This window comes from Emys orbicularis, chromosome 8 (assembly GCF_028017835.1).
Source record: "Emys orbicularis isolate rEmyOrb1 chromosome 8, rEmyOrb1.hap1, whole genome shotgun sequence".
Lineage (NCBI taxonomy): Eukaryota > Metazoa > Chordata > Testudines > Emydidae > Emys > Emys orbicularis.
In genome coordinates, this window is record NC_088690.1 from 55328550 (window position 1) to 55350119 (window position 21570).

The 21570-nt window shown below is 42.2% G+C and overlaps 1 protein-coding gene across 2 annotated transcripts in view; it reads left to right on the forward strand.

The window, feature by feature from the left end:
- EDEM3 (ER degradation enhancing alpha-mannosidase like protein 3) overlaps positions 1-21570 on the forward strand; it is a 43036-nt gene that overhangs the window by 6304 nt on the left and 15162 nt on the right. For both annotated transcript variants that reach the window (XM_065409038.1, XM_065409037.1), the window contains exons 3-13: positions 2448-2548; positions 4095-4134; positions 6867-6979; positions 8341-8494; positions 9712-9846; positions 12374-12479; positions 13078-13175; positions 17590-17715; positions 19279-19362; positions 20503-20586; positions 21198-21322. In XM_065409038.1, coding sequence (XP_065265110.1) covers positions 2448-2548; positions 4095-4134; positions 6867-6979; positions 8341-8494; positions 9712-9846; positions 12374-12479; positions 13078-13175; positions 17590-17715; positions 19279-19362; positions 20503-20586; positions 21198-21322 — 1166 coding nt within the window. The remainder of the gene's footprint in view (positions 1-2447; positions 2549-4094; positions 4135-6866; positions 6980-8340; positions 8495-9711; positions 9847-12373; positions 12480-13077; positions 13176-17589; positions 17716-19278; positions 19363-20502; positions 20587-21197; positions 21323-21570) is intronic.

Here is a 21570-nt window from a genome sequence, read left to right on the forward strand (position 1 = left end):
CAGGACACATTCTTATAAATTTAAGACATACAGATGTTTAAACCTATGTAGTTTGTGTGCCAAATTTTGCCCTTGATACATCTCCTCTTTATCCACTGATCTCAATTGAATTGGAAGGGGGTATAGCTCAGGACAGCATTTGGCCCCATAGCCTTAACCCATCTCTAGATAGATCTAGATAACTAACCTGTATTCCCTCATTTTTCAGAGTGTTTCCTGCTCTTCAGGATGTAGACTATTACTTTTGTTTTAGTGAGTAATGTTCCCTTTCTGTCTGTCTTGAAGGTAGCTTTATCAGAATTACCTGATTATTGGCTTTCTCCACAATTTTAGCTAGTGATCTCTTAACTTTGAATTTGCTTCTACTTCACAGTTCATTAATCAGTTTTTCAGGATAATTGTACAGTGTACTATATTCAAAATGAGAGCTATACCTTGGCTCTGGTAGCTGAACTCAGGAAGATTAGAAGGTGGTGATAGGACCAGAGTTTTCAAAGAACAATAGGCCATCAATTGAAAAACAACCCATACTTTTTCTTCCCTACCCCATGTGTCTGGATAAACAGTCACACTAATATGTCACAGCACATACTCATAAATGATATTGAATATGTTCCACTGCATATATTCATTTGCTGCAATTTTGCTTCTAGTATGCTGCTCATTAGATTTCTACTCTAAAATTAGAATTAGATAGTATAATACAGCAACCAGTGGAACTGAGATAGACCTGTTCCATCACTAATTGTTCCCTCATACTACACATCTTATAGGAAGTCAACACCTTGCACAACATTTATTTTAAGTATTTTTTTGGTCTTTATAAAGCTTTATTTTCCTAATTCTATTGGTGATTCTCATAACTTGCCAAAAAACCTGGGTTACTGTTCATAATTAAAATTTGTATGTATGTTTTTATTTCTTTACATGTGTCATTCTGGTAGTGGGGTTTAAAAATAAAACTGTTTGGTGAAAAGCTTTGAATTTACTAGCCCAAGTACAAAACTTACTTTCCTGCGCTTTCCTCTATTGATTACTAAGAAAAAAGCTAGCACTTTATGTGCTTGTCAAAAAAGCCAGGAGCAAATAGAATTTTGAAAAGCTATTTTAAAAAGAAACTTAAAAATCAAGTCTTACACCAAAATATTTCACCAGTCTCTGATATCACTCTTATTTCAGTTTCTGACTCTCCAACTTTAGTACCTTTTATTTTGACAGTTACCAAAACTCTGAACTAGGGCCCTAAGGCTTGATTTTGCTCACATTGAAGTCAGCTACAAAATTTGCATTGACTTCAGTGGGACCATAAACAGGTATTTTATTCAGCACACCTGATTTGGGCTATACTGACATTGTTGATATTTCTGACTGACTGAAGGATGCTAAGTACACCTCTACCCCGATATAACGCGACCCGATACAACACGAATTCTGATATAATGCGGTAAAGCAGTGCTCCAGGGGGGTGGGGCTGTGCACTCTGGCGGATCAAAGCAAGTTCGATATAACATGGTTTCACCTGTAACACGGTAAGATTTTTTGGCTCCCGAGGACAGCGTTATATTGAGGTAGAGGTGTATGTAGTGTTAGAGTAAAACTGTTTTGCTAGAGCAATGGAAAGTAATCCCTCTCCTCACCCCTGAAATGGCCATCATTTTCAAAAACTACTCCAAACTTGTCATGTTTTCTTTTGTTACACATAGTCATTTGGTTGTATTTTATTGTTTTATATTCTGACTGAGTTCTTTTCTCATCTTCACTGATTCTGTAACCTTGGACAAATCACGAAGGGTAAAATTTTCAAAGCATCTAGGTCCAGTTTTCAAAAGTGGCTTAGGAGCCTCTATCCCTTTGATTTTTTTCAGTGAGACTTAGGCTTCTACGTCACTTAAGTGCTTTTTAAAATGTTATCCTTAACCTTTGAACTTCCTTGTCTCCTTTCTGTAAAATGGAGCTAATTTGCTCATTTTACAAAAATGAGCAAGTCTTCCACCCAGACTGTTTTTGCATTAACGCTGGATGATAGATTAGTTCTTTAATGGAGGAAAAAGACTATTCGATTCACAGTGTAAATCTTCTCCACTGCAGAAATGCAATCTCCTGTGCATTTGTTGCAGGAAACACAAGATGGACCTGAAGTGTTCAAATTGAGCATTTATTTTAGAGATGCCATTAAGTACTCCAAAACTATTGTTTCTCTGGGGCGGGGAGGAGGGGCATTGTACTATATGGCCTGGCTGCTAGTATGTTCTGTGTGGTTTAACGGTTGTCAGTCACTGACCATGAAGAGGAAGCTGCTGCTGTGTTATCTTGAGTTTGAGTTTAGCCAGATAGATGATACATAGATTTTTCATAAGTTTACTACAATCCTGCTTCCTTTCAACAGGTTACAATGATTTAATTAAACTGAACTGTACTCTCTTTACCTTCTGGTTTTGTTCTTACAGGAACATGCCTACCCAGCTGATGAACTCATGCCTTTAACTTGCCGTGGACGGGTTCGGGGTCGGGAACCAAGTCGTGGGGATGTAGACGATGCCTTGGGAAAGTTAGTATTTGAAGCAGTGATTATCTTATATGAACATGCAAATTTTAACACATTTTGCTGCTAATACTTCAGTTGATGCACCCTCAAAACCCTTGTTTGATTTTCTAGATCGGGGTGGGCAAACTACGGCCCGCGGGCCGGATCCATCCCATCAGGGCTTTGGATCTGGCCTGTGGGATTGCTAGCCCCGTGGCGCAGCGGGGCTAAGGCAGGCTCCCTGCTTGCCCTGGCCCCGCGCCGTTCCCGGAAGCGGCCGGCACCATGTCCCTGCAGCCCCTGGGAGGAGGGGGGTGGGCAGAGGGCTCCGTGCACTGCCGTCGCTTGCAGACACCGCTCCCCACAGCTCCCATTGGCCGGGAATGGTGAACCGTGACCAATGGGAGCTTCGGAGGAAGTACTCGCAGGCGAGGGCAGCATGCCGAGCCCTCTGCCCCCCCTCCCCTCCCACAGGGGCCACAGGGACGTGGTGCTGGCCGCTTCCGGGAGCGGTGTGGGGCCAGGGCATGCAGGGAGCCTGCCTTAGCCCCACTACGCACCGCTGCCACCCTGGAGCCGCTCAAGGTAAGCGGCGTTGGGTCGGAGCCCGCACCCCAAACCCCTGCCCTGAGCCCCCTGCCACATCCCACAACCCTCCTGCATCCCAACCCCCTGCCCTGAGCCCCCTGCCGCATCCCAGCCCCCTGCCCTGAGCCCCCTGTTGCACCCCCCTTCACCCCAACTCTTTGCCCTGAACCCCTTCCTGCACACTGCACCCCCTCCCACACCCTGCATTCCCTCCTGTACCCCTGCCCAGCCCTACGTTCATGGCCCTGCATACAATTTCCCCACACAGATGTGGCCCTCGGAACAAAAAGTTTGTCCAAAAAGATGCGCACAAATGCAGAATTGTCATATTATAAATGAGAGAGGTGGTGGGTACAAAACATAGTTTAGTAATTTCTATAGCCATTTTTTCCTCTCCTCCCATGAGGTTAACTGATATGTAGTTATTCCTTTATCAAGAAAAATGGAATTGATCTCATCAAATGGGATAAGAGTTTAGAATAATTTTGGATAGTACAATTTTTTTCTTAGAGAAATCATCGATACATCAGTGCACACTTAAGGCCGCCAGTGAATTCAGTGGCTGAAACGGGTGTGGCTGGGTTCATTATCAGCTCTTCAGAGCAAGAGACTATTGGCCATTGTGCTAGTTTAATAAGCCACATTTTAAATGACAGAAAGCTTTCAAAGGTAACTAAAAACAAGAAGTCAAAATGACTCTTACCATCATAAATGTAAACTATTCATTAGCTCCAATTCTGGTCAGTAGGAGTTGTTAATGTCTATTCAAAGAAGAATAGGTTTAATCGTTGTCAGTATTTACACCTTTCTGTTTAAATATCCATAATTTAAAACTAGCATATTTTTTTATTAACTGGCAATCTGTGATGATTGCGTCATATTATTTCTAAGATTTTTGGGTTAAAAATAACATCATAACATAATATCTACCAAAACCATGCCGAATTTTAATTATATATCTGGTTTAAATTTTATTTCATAGGTTTTCACTGACACTGATTGATACCTTGGACACTCTTGTGGTAGGTTTGATCTGTTTTGCAATGTTTCATTGACAAATAACTGTTTATCTACCTCTAGTCAGATTTCCAGGTTAGAATTCTGTTCTTTTGAAATAAACGTGAAGTGTTAAGTAAGGAAACTCAGTTAAGTCTCTTATTCCATCAAAAAGGCAGCTACTCTGTTGTAAAGACCTGTAAACAATGGATACAATAGACAGTGATGTTACTTGGAATTTTTTTTAAATACTAAGATACTTCCTTACTTGTAGTTGATCCAAATGAATGCCCATTGTGTTGCTGTTACTTTTTTTTTTTTTTTAACTTATAACAGTAATATACATTTGCTTCCCCTACTAATGTAAGGGCTTTTCTACACTTAAAATGCTGCAGCAGCACAGCTGCATCGCTGTAGCGCTTCAGTGTAGACGCTACCTGCACCAATGGGAAGGGTTCTTCTGTCAGTGTAGGTCACAGGTGGGCAAACTTTTTGGCCCGAGGGCCACATCTGGGTATGGAAATTGTATGGTGGGCCATGAATGCTCACAAAATTGGGGGTTGGGATGTGGGAGGGGGTGAGGGCTTGGGCTGGGAGTGTGGGCTCTGGGGAGGGGCTAGGGATGCAGGAGGGTGCTCTGGGCTGGGACTGAGGGGTTCGGAGGGCAGGAGCGGGATCAGGGCTGGGGCAGGGGAGTTGGGGCGCTGGAGGGGGTCAGTAGTGCAGGTTCCGTGCGGCGCTTACCTCAAGCAGCTCCCAGAACCAGCAGCATGTCCCCCATCCGGCTCCTATGTGGAGGCGCAGACAGGCAGTGCACGCTGCCCCGTCGCTTGGGGTGGGGGCAGTGGGTGGAGCCCCCTGGCTGCCCCTATGCGTAGGAGCCAGAGGGGGGACATGCCGCTGCTTCCAGGAGTTATGCAGAGTGGGGCAAGTCCCCAACTCCGCTCCCCGGCGGGAGCTCGAGGGCCGGATTAAAATGTCTGGAGGGCCAGATGCGGCCCCTGGGCCATAGTTTGCCTACCCCTGGTGTAGGTACTCTGCCTCCCTGGGAGATGCTGTTTACACAGAGGGTTAGGTCAGTTTAACTCTGTTGCTCAGTGGGGTGGATATTTCACAACCCTGAGTGACGTAGTTATACTGAGCTAAATTTCTAGTATCAGAGGGGTAGCCGTGTTAGTCTGGATCTGTAAAAAGCAACAGAGAGTCCTGTGGCACCTTTAACAGATGTATTGGAGCATAAGCTTTCATGGGTAAATTTCTAGTGTAGACCAGGCCCAAGTTAATCTGTTGACTTCTGGGGCTTTTACTCCTGGGGGAATTCTATGCCAAAAAATTAAAAATTCTACGCACAATTCTGATTATTTTATTTGTGAAAATAACACAATATAATCATGCCAGTTTCAATTATTTTGATAATTCATTTCAAAATACTTATTAGCAACTATGTCTGTAACAATACAGACAACAAAAAAGATTCCCTCAGGAGTAAAGAGGAGTGAGTAAAGAAACCCCTACAAAACCCCAGTTCCTGTTTCTCTTCCCCTCCCTCCTCACAAAGCCCAGCCACAGGGTCCCCCCAGCCCAGATAGCCGCACCCCTTTCCCCCAGAGCCCAGCTGCAGGTGCCTCCCAGCCTAGACACCCACGCTCGCCTCCCAGAGCACCGCTTCGGGGTGCCCCCCAGCCCAGACACCCGCACTCAGAGCCCAGCCGCAGGGGCCTCCCCAGCTCAGACACCCACACCCCCTCCCCACCCTACAGGCCAGCCGTGCTCCCACCCCAGAGCCCAGGGATCCAGAGGGAGAAACAGCCTGATGCTGCACCCCAGGCTTGTATGGAGTTTCCTGCATGATGCCTCCTTCCTTCAGGCATGCCAAGAACTGCAGCTGCGGGGAGCTCTCCAGCTCCAGCAGTGTCTTCTATTTGTGAATTGGGCTCTGCCGGGTCCAATGGCCCCTAGTGGCCACAAGTAGCTCTGCAGCATCAGTTCTGAAGGAAAAAAGACCTTTGGTCTGACCGAGTATGGCTGTTCTTATGTTTCTTAGGCAAAATTTACAGTACAGTACAGTTCTTGTACTAGGTGAATTCAAAAATATTTCTTTTGTTTTTTACCGTGCAAATACTTGTAATAAAAAATAAAGTGAGCACTGTACACTTTGTATTTTATGTTGTAATTGAAATCAATATATTTCAAAATGTAGAAAACATCCAAAAATATTGAAATAAATGATATTCTATTATTGTTTAACAGTGCGATTAATCACACGATTAAAAACTATTACTTTTTTTAATTGCATGATTAATCACGATTAATTTTTTAAATCACTTGACAGTCCTATTTTCAGACCTTATAGCAGGCATGAGCTTGAACTGTGGAGTTCAGTTCCAGATTTCGAGGAATAGAATATGTGGGTGCAGGCAGTAGAAAACACTGAATACAATGCACTATAGTGAAAGAAAGGAACAAAATTGGGTAATCAGACACATTTTCAGTGAATTGTTCCCTGTTGAAAACTACTTTGTCATTGACGTATGTCACTATAGCAAACCAGACTAACACTGATACCTATTCACATAATGTATCCGAATATGATATGGTCAGGCAGAAAAGCAATTTGAGCCATCTTGAATATTTCCTGCTTTTTAACATGTTGAACTTTATATCGTACTTGAATGTCTGACTACACTAGCACTTTTTGAAGTAGATCAGTTTTACAGCATCAGAACCTAAAATGACTGAAGTTATTTTTGTTTTCCAGGTGTTAAATAAAACCAAAGAGTTTGAAGATGCTGTAAAAAATGTGATAAAAGATGTTAATTTAGATAATGACATAGTTGTATCAGTGTTTGAAACTAACATAAGAGTCCTTGGGTAAGTAGCTAGTTTTCTTCATTTTCAGTGCACTTAAGTGTGATCTCAAGCTTCTGTCCTGTCAAACATTTCCTTCCACCTCAGCTGATGTTGAGAATGGTGGTTCCCCTGGATCAACAGAATTTAACTTCTGTTGTAGGAAGGAACTGATATAATAGATGTCAAATTCAGTTGGCTGTCGACACCAGCAGGAGAGCTATTTTCAATACCAATTGAAAAAAGTGCCAGGATAGCAGTGGCTGACAACCTGTGTGTCAAAGCTCATTTTCCTAGCGTACACATGGCCTCAAAGCTAAGATTATGTTGTCAAACATTCGATATACACGATGTCAAATTTTTCTAGTTTATAAAATTCGACTTGTACAATCTCATGGGTTCTAGTTATTTGAGTTTTGAGTCAAAAAGGAGTGTGCAGTATATTAGGTCTGTGGCTAAGGGATAATTCTGAAATGTGATAATCACTCTTGAGAATGAAAAACACAGACAACATCTGTTTGTATTTTTTTTTAAAAAAATCATCAAGGTGCTGACAGGTTCCTTCAAAGAAGCTTGTTTATAGATACTAAACAAGTATGCTTCTCAGAATCAGGGGCAGCTCCAGGCACCAGCGCAGCAAGCGTGTGCCTGGGGCGGCAAGCCACGGGGGGCAGCCTGCCGGTCGCTGTGAGGGTGGCAGTCAGGCCGCCTTCGGTGGCATGCCTGCGGGAGGTCTGCCGGTCCCGCGGCTTCTGCGGCAATTCGGTGGCGGGCACGCCGAAGGCGCGGGATTGTCAAATCACCCGCAGAAATGCTGCCGAATCCGCGTGTGCCTCCGAAGGGGCTTGTGTCGGCAAAAAACATAGAGCCACCCCTGCTGAGAATTCAGATATCTTTACTATTGTTTCAGAAAGTTTTCACATAGAAGTAAATGATAATCATATTTGATTACTAGTGGCTTATATAAACATCATCACTTCATTTAGCTCATGATAACCTTTAAGATACTGACCTCTACCCCATCCATGTGCAGGATTAATCATTTAGTTCTCTTCAATAATCTACTACTTCAATGTGTTTTTATATATATTCAGTGAAATGCTATAGGGAACAATTTATTGTTAATGATCTCCTCATCACTCCTTAAGTCTGTTACTTACAGCAAAAAAAAATTCACCCTAGTCATTAAGTGCTTGGTTTTTTTCCCCAGAGGTGCACCACAGCTTCCATTGATTTCAATTGGAATTGTATGTGCTCACACTTCTGAAACACACATCACAATTGTTTATACAGTGCTTGTCATGATATAATAGAATGATAGAAATTATTGCACTACTGTGACCTACTGACGTGAAATACATGTGAATATCTTTTCTTGTGTTTAGAGGTCTTTTAGGTGGGCACTCTGTGGCAATTATGCTGAAAGAAAAAGGTGAATACATGCAGTGGTACAGTGGTGAACTTCTCCACATGGCAAAACAACTGGGCTACAAACTTTTACCTGCTTTTAACACTACTAGTGGTCTCCCTTATCCAAGAGTAAGTGTTTTATAATCCAGATCATCCCACACGATAGGCAAGACTTTAATATTTCAGGAAGTTATGTAGTAGAAAGGGAGAGAACCTTATTTGTGACAGATTATGCATTAATTTTCTTTGTATCTAGGATCAGAAAATAGTTCAGTTGTGAGTTAAAAACAGGCTGAATGTCCTTGCTAACTAGGCTGTGGAGGCATTTGGCACAGAATTCATTTAAACTTTTTTATAAGCCCTTTTTTATTAGTGTCCGTTTTGGGTGTAAACAGTTATCACAGATACTTATATTTTCCATACATCTAATAATGCAGATCAATTAATATTTTTGTGACTGGTGCTAACTAATTTCTTAAATTTTGTTTTGGGCTGTCTAAGCTTGTTGCTTTTCCAGGTTTGCTGACAATGACCCAAAGTGCATCATTCTGACTCATTAGAGATGGCAGAAATCTCATGAAACCACTGTCTACTAGTATCTTGCACCTCTAGGCATGACTAAATAATCTGGAACAACAATAGTGTTTCAGAGTTACTTCAAATTTACTGATGTGCCTTCTACAGCCTGGTTAATTGGGATTGTTCAGCACGCACCTTTGGGTTCAACTCAAAATTCACCTAACTTTCAGTTTGCCTATTTTAAAAAAAAAAAAAAAAAAGTCTCCAGTTTTTTTTTGTTTTGCAAAGGTTATTGTTGGGGTATAATTTGGAATTTTTCTTTATATTTGTAACTTTTCATTACATGAAGCTAAAGCATGGCACACTCTTAGCTTATTGGTTAATTATAATATATCAGACAGAGCAGGGACTTACCTAGGATGTGGAACACTCAGGTTCGAGTAGCCATTACCACTGGGTTGTTGAATATATTGGATTCTCTCTCATTTTTTACAAATAATTTTGAAAGGTCTCTGTTTTGACCTGATGCAGAACAAGAAAATTTTTTGAAATCTTGAATTTTTTTTTTTTTTTTTTTTTTTGTAGGATGAGAAACAGTTTCCATGCAGCTCTACTTCTAAGTGACATAGGCACTTCTGAAAATTTTACCCAACATACCTTTTTGTGGCCGTAGAGTTAAGAGTGGTTGTAGTGTCAGCTGAGACTAGATTAAGTTGGTTTTTTAATAAGAACAGATAAAGTACAGTATCTAAGTTCTTATATCTTTCCCATCATTGACGTATATATATTTGCAGCTAATAAAAGATACAATCTCTACTTTCTTTTAGGTTAATTTAAAATTTGGTTTAAGAAGTCCAGAAGCTCGAACAGGAACAGAGACTGATACCTGTACAGCTTGTGCAGGTACCTTGATACTTGAGTTTGCTGCTCTAAGCCGATTCACAGGAACATCAATATTTGAGGTTTGCTTTCTATAGTCTTTTATTTATTGGGGTTAGATTTTGAACTGCGTGCTGTTACATTATTGTAATTCTAATTCAAATCCATGGGTAAAGAGTGAAAGAATTTCGGATTAGTTGTATTTGTGGCTGGTAATGGATTTTGCATCTTTTAGCTTTACTGTGCACAAGGATAAGTTGTGTTTTCAGAAAAACACTAATATGGCATATCTAATTAAGTACTATTTTAAATTTTTTATTCAAAAAGTTCTAGAAGGTGATTTACAGTACAAGTAGTAATATCAATACAAAACTAAGTAAACTTAATCTATTGAAGAGTCAGGTTAATAGACTCTCTCCAAGGTGCTTGGATAGAAAGGTTCTATTGATTTGTTTGACTAACATTGAAGAAGAGAATTGAGGCACATGGTATTTAAAGTGCATTTCTGTTCTGAAAATTCACTCTGAGAATAGCATAGTTAACTTTCATGTTTTATGATTTCAAGGCAAATTAGTTTAGTTTATGTTCTACTCTTCCCTCCCCCCCCCCCAGGTGTGCTTTGACTGACAGCCCAGTATACTTAAATAGGGCCCTGACTCTTGAGCTTGGTTCATTCCTTCCTACATACCTTCATTGCTAAAAAATTCTGCGGACCAGATTAGGCCCTCAGTGACATCTGTGGTCTCCAAGTTATGCCCTAGTGACGTGTGCAACCCCCATTCTCTTCACTGGGTTTGTACAGGTGTACTGATTGCCATGCAACACAGTTTTTTTTTTTTTTTTTACTTCATAAGGGGAAATATAATCTAGTTTCTCTTAACTGTACTGGCTGTGCAAGGCTAACCGGAGTAAAAAGCAGTAAAAATGCAGATACAATTCTGAATACACAGTTAAGTGGAATAACAAGGTGCTAGTTTCACACTGCCACTTTTAAGAGTGGAACTGTTTTTGAAATGCATTCTCTTGTTCTGCTTCATTGAAAAGCAAAAAAGATATTAAAGTGAAATAGTAAAACTAAGGGCTCTAACTTCTTTAAATAAGGCTTGTAACTTTACAGCAGTATAAGTGTGGTGACTGCAATTTATTCACTAAAGATGTGAGAATTTTCAAAAGTGCCTAAGTAACTATTCCCATTGGAAAGTCAAAAATATCTGACACATACTGATAGGGCTTTGTCAAATCCGAGTGCTGGACTAGAGATCTGAGACAGATTCTCTCTTTGATGTAGTGTGTAAACAAATTAAACAGGCTCAACCAAGATTTATTCTGGGTTCAGCTGTAAGAGATTTTCCATTCTTAATTTGATTAACCAAATATTTCAGAGTTAATTCCTGGAGTACACGGCTAGCTTTCTGTTTAGATTATTGTATCTCAACACATCTTAAATTATTCATGGTTTACTCCCTTTTAATACCGATCTATTCCCTTTATGTAACATATTGCAATACAAACGATCTAATATAAACTGCCCAAGCATTTGGTTTAAAGCCTTTAGAATCAGAGACTTTTTGCATATTTTCAACAGCCCTCTGACTCTCACTGCTGTCTGCCACTCTCTCCTGTTGTTTTGTAGAAGGGAGTCACCATCCAAGAGACTCTAAGTCAGCAGTGCCCTGTTTCAGCCAAGTGAGCAACCAACTCAGATTCACAGTAGTCTGTATGAAAAGTGCTGTATACATAGCTGTATTGTCTTCTGTTTGTAATGTTAAAGATAGAAATCCTCTGAGAGAGATGGGGTTGGATTTTTAAAAAGCACTCAGTGTTGGCCTAACTCTATTCTCATTAAAGTCAATGAGACCAGTTAGGCCAACACTGAGTACATTTGATTGTCTCACCCTTAAAACCTAGCATGCCTGGCTGGTTGTCTGTATCCTTTTTTGGCTAGGTTGTCACCCCAGTTCATGCCTCCCTTTGTGTATTTACAGGGGGCTAATGCACATATTTAGCCTAACTATTGGATAGAGCTACCGTGCCACCTAGGAACATCTGAAAAGATGTGTGTGGCAGTGGGGATGGGGTAGGCATAATTTAGAAGGCAATCTGACTATATCCCATTGGATTAGAAGAAATTAGTTGTTGCACCATTTCATTAGAGGGTCTTCAAATATTATATAAGGTTTTTGTTTTTTGTTTTTAATTTTTGAAGGATTTTTTAATGGTTATAAACAAAAAGGGTCTTTATACCTATTTTGTCGGTTGGAAACAGAGGCACAGACAAGTTAAGTGACTTGCCCAAAGCTATATAGTGTGTAGGTGACCGTTACAGATAGAATACAAATCCTTTTAATTAGCAACAAAATGACTAGTTAAATGGAATAAGTGCTGCTTTTCAAGAGAATTCAGTGCATTATTGAGCTTCGTAGTTCTACCTTTAGGAAATTCAGTCTAAATATGAATCTCTCTATATAATATATTCTACTTCATAGCTCCATTATTTTAGTGGACAAAAACCCCAAAAGCTGGTATACCAGCACCTGATGCTTTTCCTTGCCTCCTGCATTGATTGCTCTGTAATTACACTTAAATTAAAATATTTTTTGTTGGTTGCAGGAATATGCACGGAAGGCACTTGATTTTCTTTGGGAAAAAAGACAACGCAACAGTAATTTAGTGGGAGTTACCATTAATATACATACTGGAGACTGGGTCCGCAAAGGTATGTGACTTTGACTCTAAGACCCGTGATCACATGCAGCTCTTGGGAGTTTAAATTATTTTAAAATACCATCAGGAAGGCAAGTGGACTTTCAGATCTGAAGAAACCAGGTATAATGAAGCCTGGTCTTTCTCTGCAAGAATATCTTGCCTGAGAAATCAGTTTTTGTTTCAAGGAAAACATTCCCTAATTCCCTGGATGCTGAGAGATTTTAGTGCTAAATTTTCAAATAATCTACTTTAAGTGCACAGTAAAGTACAAATAAGAGTGTAATTGTGTATTCAGGCCAATAAAAATATTTTTCTACAAGGAAATTAAACACTTGACTTAATAGCATGCCTGAGCATACTCTTATGTTCAAATGTACTAGAACACGTTTTCAAAAAGGTAGGAAAATACTGCACACCACTCAGTGCAGCCCTTCATTAATCTACCTGCTCCTTTATTTGCACCGTCAGTTGTCCTGAACATCCCCTCTTTTCTTTCATTCAAACAATAGCCATTGAAATGAAATTGAAAATTAGCAGTTGAAAACTTTTATCCATGAAACTATTTAAATTTAAAAATACAGTACTTTTGTATCTTGTGCTATTTCTAGATAGTGGAGTTGGAGCAGGAATAGACTCGTATTATGAATATTTATTAAAAGCCTATGTCTTGCTTGGAGATGACCGTTTCCTGGAAAGATTTAATACAGTAAGTTGATTTAACTTTTTGCTCAAGTATTTTCCCCATTTAAGAATAATTTTTAGTGTTGTCTGTTAGCTGTTAGATTCCTGCTTTGTACTTCATGGACTTTGCAAGGTTTTTCAGACTCTTGCAATGTCTATACTTCTCATTCTTTCTGTTGGGTTGTAGCCAAACTTGAATTGACTACCGTACCCAAGTATGTTCCTCTCCCCTGCCTGAAAAGGGTGCAGTCCTCCTATGTAGCTGTGGGACTGAAGGATCTCCTATATATCTCTCCTTGTTTGCTTCCCACACCAGTATAACCATAACTTTCTAACCATGGAGGGCTGTATTGACACTTACTTTGGAGCTCAACAGTGCTACTTTTACACTGTTTTACAGAAAACCCTATTAATGTAAGGCCTCTCTTATCACAAAGTAAGCTGAAAGCTCCTACTGGCTCTCAGAGCAACAGATAGAACCCGAAAATCAAATTCTGGGTTTCATCTATCGGAGCAGACCCATGAGTACAGAGACACTAAGCCAGCCCAATTCTTATATGATTATAACCTGCAAAAATATATGTGCCCTTGTTCATAGGTTTATTAGATTCATAAGACTGCTAAATTTTCTGAAAATCATGAACTTTTTTCACTAAAATAATACAGAATGGTGATGCACAAATGAAATGAATTTTCTTGGTTCTTGCAAGCAATATAAAAGTCAGAACCATACAGTTAAAAGCCTGTCACAACAGTAAAAATAATGTATATTGCTAATGTGTATAGCTGCCATTATAATAATTTAATTGGGCTTCCTATTTGTTCAGCCCTTGATATAGTATTACCTCCTAAACTCCTCAACTGAAAGTTGAGGACTTTATATTAAAAACTGCAACGCAAACACAAATAAGAGAGCTGTCCTGGGGAAAAGAGGGATTAGGAGTGGGTAAGCAGACAAGTTATCCAAAGGGTTTTTAAACTCTTTACAGCAGTTAGTCCTGTTCAGTGTTTTTCTTATACATGCATTTTGGAGTTCTCTGCTTCAGCCAAAGTAAGTGAGAAACTGCAGCCATCTTTATTGCTGTTAGCCAGCTTAAAAACCATGCCACAGGAGCCAGTCAATGCAGATGAGGTATAGTAGCCAAACAGAGAAAAAACTTGGATATTCATAGTCATGGTTGCTGAATATATTTGTGCACATGTATATGTATATATTACTGTATAGCTGTGCAATAATTATTCAGGCTCTTACATTCTGATTTGCGTAAATAGGAACTGTGTTTTTATTTATGTATCACTAATTGCAGGGGTGCCATTCCCTGAAACCATTACCTTACTGAAATGAAATACAGCAAACTACTGGGTTCTTCTTCGAGTGATTGTTCATGTCCATTCCAAGCAGGTGTGTGCGCACTGCGTGCACGCCAGCCGGAAGATTTTCCCTTAGCAGAGTCCGTAGGGTCAGCCTGGGCGCTCCCTGGAGTGGCTCCTCCATGGCGTCCAATATAGGAGCCTGCCAACCCTCCACCCCCTCAGTTCCTTCTTACCGTCAGTAACGGCTGGCTGGAACTTTGCTGCGCTCCCGCAGCAAGCCTACCAGTGTCTCAGTTCGTGTATATAGTTCTGATTCTCATAGTTTTATAGTTAGTGTTAGTTGGAAGTTAGTCAGCCAGCTGTTGGGGGGTTTCCCCCCAGCTCAACCCTTGTCCCCTCCTGGGGCATGCCCAGGTCCCCAGGGTTTAAACTCTGTGCGATCTGCAGGAAGTTTATGCCGAAGAGTGACCCGCACTCTTCCTGCTTGAGGTGCCTCGGAGAGAGCCACCAGAGAGATTAATGCCGTATCTGCAAGGGGTTCCGTCCCAGGACTCTCAAAGATAGCAGAGACTTAGAGTTCTCCTGACGGAGGCGGCCCTGCGGCCGCACGCAGACCCCGAACCCGCTGACCCGGCGCCTAGCACCTTGTCCTCGGTGCACAGCGCTCTGGCACCGCTAGTAAGAGGGGAGGCCCAGTCTAAGGACTCCAGACCCCAGCGCCGGAGAGACTCAGGATGTAGGAAGTCGGCCTCCATGCGGCACTGCTCACCATCCCCGATGCCCGCGAAAAAGAAGAGGCCGGTGAGGGGCCAGTCACCCCATCAGGACCTTAAAAGGCCGGCGGTGTCCACAAGTGTGGTGGGAAAAGCCGCGCCACTGGCGCCTCCTCCGAAAGGTCGCGCTGACTCCTGTCCCTGTTGGGGTCCAGTCAAGTCTGGACCAGTCCCAGTCCCCGGACCATCATGAGGACGTACGCCTCCCATCGACGCCGGAGGCATTCGAGGCAGCTTCAGATCTGATGAGCCTGCTGGTGCTGGCCTCCCCATGCAGAAAGGAAGAGCCGTCAGTAACTGCCTGACCCCCGATCCAATCAAGTGGCAAGCCGGCCATGATGGCGCCACAGTCCCCGCCTCGCGTGGTTCCGGCACAGAGGGAAGTGCCTCCCCGTTCCCTGGCCTCGTGGCACCGCTTACTGGTAACGATGGGTACTGCCCCCCCTTGGTCTTCATACTCGGAGACCTCGGAGTTGGAGGGGGAATCCTATTGCTCCAGCAGATCAAGGAGCAGGAGGTCAGCTTCACAGAGAAGTCAGCAACCTTACCCGGCACCGTGGCAGCAGCATTGGCAGCTGCCTTCCCAGTGGCCTTTCTGGACTCCCTGGGCTTATCATTAGACCCAGGGGCAGGTGCACGGTGCACGCTCCAGGTCCGCGTTGATCTCCACGACGTCGGTAGCTCCAGCGCAATTGCCTCTACCAGTGGCATCGCCGTCCCTGAGGGGTGTGCCACCTATTCAACAGGACCTGGCACCGCCTCCTCAGACACCGGCACCGATGGGGGCCATGTCTTCGACGCCACAGGCACCGCCCAGCATGGCTCGTCGTTCGGCGTCGACCCCGGTACCAGTCGTGGTGCCGCCCCCTCCATCTGCACCAGCCACGCAACCCGAGTACCGTGTGCTGCGGGACCCTGCAGGAGCTGAGGGTAGCGAGGAAGGTCGTCTGCCGGCGACTTCCTCCTCTTCCTCGCCGGATGAAGCGGTTGTGGGGACTTCAATGGCACCGGCTCTGGAGGACAACCAGGAGCTTCAGCAACTGCTCAGACGACCTGCCCAGAGCCTGGCTATTCAGGCTGAGGAGGTTGAGATGGATGTGGACCCGGTAGTGGACATCCTAGCTCCCTTGGGCCCATCTAGGGTCGCTTTACCGTTAATCAAGACGGTAGTAGACACTTCCCTACGGCCAAAAGGAAGGAGAGACGTTACTTTGTACCCTCCGAGGGGCATAAGCATCTATATGCCCACCCTCCCCCGGACTCTCTGGTCGTCGATGCGGCCAACCAAAGGGAACGTCAGGGGTTCCAGGGGTCTGCCCCAAAGAACCAAGAGGCCAAGAAACGAGACCTCTTTGGTAGGAAGGTCTACTCAACGGGGGGCCTGCAACTGCGCATAGCCAACCAACAGACTATAGTGAGCCGGTATGGACACAGCACATGCTCGACCTTATCCAAGTTCGCTGAACTCCTTCCCCAGGAATCGCGAACAGAATTCTCCGCTCCGGTGGAGGAGGGGAAGCTGATCTCATGAGCATCCCTCCAAGCAGCCCTGGACGCGGCGGATGCAGCCTCCCGCACACTGGCCACTGGAGTGGTGATGCGGCGGCCTTCCCCACGAGGTCCAACAGACCATCCAGGACCTTCCCTTTGAGGGACCCATGTTATTTTCTGAGAAAACGGACAAGCGGCTCCATAGCCTAAAGGACTCAAGGGCCACTTTACGCTCGCTCGGCCTGCACACTCCGGCCACTCAGCGTAGACAATTTAGGCCACAGCCAGCCCCGCTGTCGTATCAGCTCCAGAACCGCCCACAGGCTCCACACAGGAGGAGTAGGAGTGGCAGGAGGAGGCAATATCCGTCTGCTGGACAGTCTTTGGGTCAGCCAAGGCCTCCGTTGGGGCCTAGACCCCAAATTTGATGGTGCGGTCAAGGACGATCTCCAGTCAGGACCTTGGATCCTACCAACCTTACCTTCTTGTCCCGTCTATCCCCTTTCTACCGTGCTTGGTCCTGAATCACATCAGACCGCTGGGTGCGCCGCATGGTAGAGAGGGGATATTCTATCCAATTCTCCTCCCTACTGCCCCACCAGGCCCCGTCCCTCTATATCAACAAACAGAGGGGTGCACATTCCTCTCCCCTGTGCCAGGAAGCCCTCGCGCTATGGGACTTTTGCGTAGAGCATGCAATTCACTCGCGGATGCCTTCCTCCTCTCGGCGCGCACACACCTGCTTGGAATGGACATGAACAACACATCTCGAAGAGCAACAGTTACGAGAAGGTGAGTAACCATTTTTTTTATGTCCCTTTTGAAAGAGATGTGAGCTCATGATGTTTCTGTTTTTGTTAGCACTATGATGCCATAATGAGGTATATTAGTCAACCACCTCTTCTGCTTGATGTTCATATTCACAAACCAATGCTAAATGCTCGGACCTGGATGGATTCTTTGCTTGCGTTCTTCCCAGGCTTGCAGGTAAGGTTTCTAAAACCTCCAGTCCCCAGATCACATTAAATGGATTTACTAATAATTGTTCATAAAAACAGATATGAAAAATACATAATATAGTTGTTGCCATTTAGGCTCAGTAATTTAACTTTTAAAAATGTTATCTGATGTGGAAGAGGGATTTGTTTGCCTTTGCTTTCTCTGCTGGTTATATTAAATCATGCAGCCATCACATTATTTCCAAGTTTGTACTGGCTGTTAAGAGGGGAAACTGTCTGAACTTTCATACCCTTTCATTATCTACCTGGCTCTGCTTCTTTTACCTCTTAACTCCTTGATGATCATGTAAAATGCTTGACTTAAACTCTAATAGTCTTCCGCAGAAGTTTTTTTAATTCATATGCAAATCATTTTTTAGGGGAGAGGAAAAAAAACAAACTCCTGCAAGAGTGGAGCAAGATAGTTCTCCTCTCCTCTCTCCCCCCTTCGCTTAACTCTCAACTATAGAGATCCCTTTTCTTCTTAGGGTATAGTTCTTAATTGCCAAGCTCACAGCTTACTGATTTTGTTACCCAAATTCAAAGTGGTGCCCAAAAGGTTCCAAGGCATATCAGATGCTCAACTTCCATTTCTAGCTGTCTAAAATATATACCTGGTCACCCTACTCATGGGTCTTAAGGCTTTCTGTTGGTATTTCTGTCTTACCTTTGTCATTGGCTCCCTTCATTATATCTCCTCTCCTGCCCCCCCCACCCCTCCAATGTATATGCTACAGATGTTTGTCATGAGTTCCCTTGCCCGTCTTTCCTCCATGACCTCCAGATTAAATGACTTTGCATAGTCTTCCAGATTAAATGATTTTGCAACTGGTGGCAGTGTTGATTTTCAAAACAACCCCACCCCCACCTTTTTCACACCCTTCTCTGAGTGTTCATTGCTGAATCTCTGAAACGTGATAAATTTCCTGTTTGTATTTCTTCCCTCTATTTAGAATAAATCTTTGTAAGAATACATTTTGTATGGATGCATAAAAAGAATAGTCTGTTGTTCCAGGATTTACTTACAACCAGATTCAGAAGGCTGGTATTATGATTGCATGAGAAGTCCATTCTGCAGCCCGCTAGGCCTTTAAAATCATATGAGCCACTCTGGATTCCCAAGGGACTTTAAATATCTGATTGAGAATCTGTCCTTAGAGCTTTCAAAAGCAATTCTGGTAGCAAAATTTGAACTGAAGGGAATGGGTCCGTTCAAGTCTTGGGCTACAGATGCGTTTTGTAACATCTGTCACAAACCTGGGCAAATTCCCTTTTAAACCAGGATTTCAGTCCGAGTATGATCCAGTCCTCTTTCCCGCAAGTCAGTTATGATTGCTGTGAAATAGTGGTCTCTTAAGGGTTGCAGCCACTCATATGTGTCCTATCCCATGCTAAATAGAAAAACATAAATAAAGCAGATTATACACTGAAACAGAGGATCATGATTTACTGTATTATTGTGTATGCTGGCAATGTATACATTGGTGTGTAGTCTTGTACAGATATCATGCCTGACTTTTATGTATTTATTCCTATTTTTCTCGATTTGTAGGTATTGAAAGGTGACATTAGACCTGCTATTGAAACTCATGAGATGTTATATCAGGTGATAAAAAAGCATAACTTTCTTCCTGAGGTAAGGCGGAAGGTTATATAAACTGATTGTGATCTCAGTTCAAGTAATACTAGACATAATGTATAATTTAAAAAAAAAAAAAAGCTGGTACAAACTCACATGCACAACTGGAGTGGTGTTCTGGATATGAAACATTTCCCCTGAGATATTGTAACTACCAATAGTGGGAAACAATTGTTATATAACAGATAAGTGATAATGAATAAATTTTATTTTTTAAACTGACCGTGGATCACTTCACACTAGTATACAAAGTTTACATAACATTGATATGAAACTATCTTCTTGGTGATGTAATGGTTTTTTGCTATTAAATCACACTGACTTTTCATTTCCTTCCGTTTCTTGGTAAAGTGAAACCTGAATCCACTGGAGAAGTAACATGTTCAGGGCCATATTTGCATCGAGCCTCTGAAAACATACCTACGGATATTGTGTTGAGCCTGAAAACAAGTTAATTGTGCACACAAAAGCCTGTTTGCCTGTGTACAATCATTACTGGAACGTTTGCATAGGCACTTAAAAATTTGGTCCTTGGTCTTCAGTGGACAGAGGCTTTCTTGTTTTTCTGGTACTCATTCGATTGCTGACTAGCTGCTGTAGTATTCATACCGTAGGTGGCTGCTTGCCTGTCCTAGCATTCAGAGATAACAAGTTGCAGTTTTGTTTTGTTTCTAACATAATCAGACCTGCCTATTCTGGATCTATTCCTTTGCTACACTTGAAGGATGAAGAACTTTGAATGTCTGACTTTATCCCATCTACATGAATCCAGAATAGAGCAGAATAAATCAAATGGGCGCATAGGGCCTAATTTTGAACTCTGACTTTACTCTGAAGTAACGCCATTGCCTGACTTATACTGGTGTATGTAAGATCAGAATCAGGCCTGTCATCAGAGAATATTACTTTCTATCAATTTTTTTTCAAAAAGTAATCTTCTAACTGTTGACAGGAATCCTAGAGCAAATTTGGATAGGGTCTTTTTATAATTAGAAATGGAAATAAATGAGAAAGGAGTAGAGCTTGTTGATCAGGACTTGCACCTTTCTGCCTGTTTGTTTTGAAATCTAAAATAATAATTCACTGTCTGTATATTTTTATGCCTACATTTATTTATCTCTATTCTTTCTTCCTCAGGCTTTCACAACAGACTTCAGGGTTCATTGGGCTCAGCACCCTTTAAGACCAGAATTTGCAGAAAGCACCTATTTCTTGTATAAAGTAAGACTACTTCCTTCATCACTTTGGCTTTTTGACACTTGGTACTAAGGTTTGGATTTTATTGGTGCTGCGTCCCAAAGCTGAAAGAGTAGAACTGGACCCCAATTCGTCCACTGGTGTCAGAGTTAAATGTTTATGGCATGCAAGCCAGATGTAGGCACTCTTTGTTATTAGAAAATGTCTTCAGAGTTTTGTTTTATTAAGGCAAGGATTTTCAAAGGTACAAAGGGGCCCAGCCCCTTCAGATTCAGTAACAGTTGGGTGCCTGAGGCCCAGATTTTTAAGGGTATTTAGGCATTGCTGCACTCAGCACTGCAAGGCCTAAGTCTTATTTTCAAATATCTTTAAAAATCTGGGTGTAACTCCCTTGTCTTCCTTTGATTGTCCCAGCATAGTATAGCTTGTCCATATAATGTAAATGGTAATGCACTCTATTTGAAAGGAACTTTCTCCTCTGCATATGGCTCTTCTCTTTTGAAACAATGACATTAAATTTCATGGATGTGTAAAAAAGGCAACATACCAGAAACTAATGCATAGCAAGTAGTTCTAAAAAAACAGCTATACATTTTACATGACATCTAAATATTGTGCAATTTTTCTAAAAATAGGCTACTGGGGACCCTTACTACCTAGAAGTAGGAAAAACGCTCATTGAAAATTTAAACAAATATGCTAGAGTACCTTGTGGATTTGCTGCAATGAAGGATGTTCGTACTGGAAGCCATGAGGACAGGTAAGTGTGTAGTGATTTTTAAGTTTATTAGAAAATATAAAAGGAGTCTGATTAACTTTTTTTTTTGTATTGAGATTAATTGAATTTTGGATAGATGCTGATGGTGTATTCTGTGTTCATCTAAATAAACCATCCCTCAGATTATGCATATTTGATTTGATGTTAATGGAATATCTGTAGTCTAATTGGCCTTAAACACCTTCAAAATTCATAGCCTGAAATTATAACATTTCTGTATTAAAGTGAAG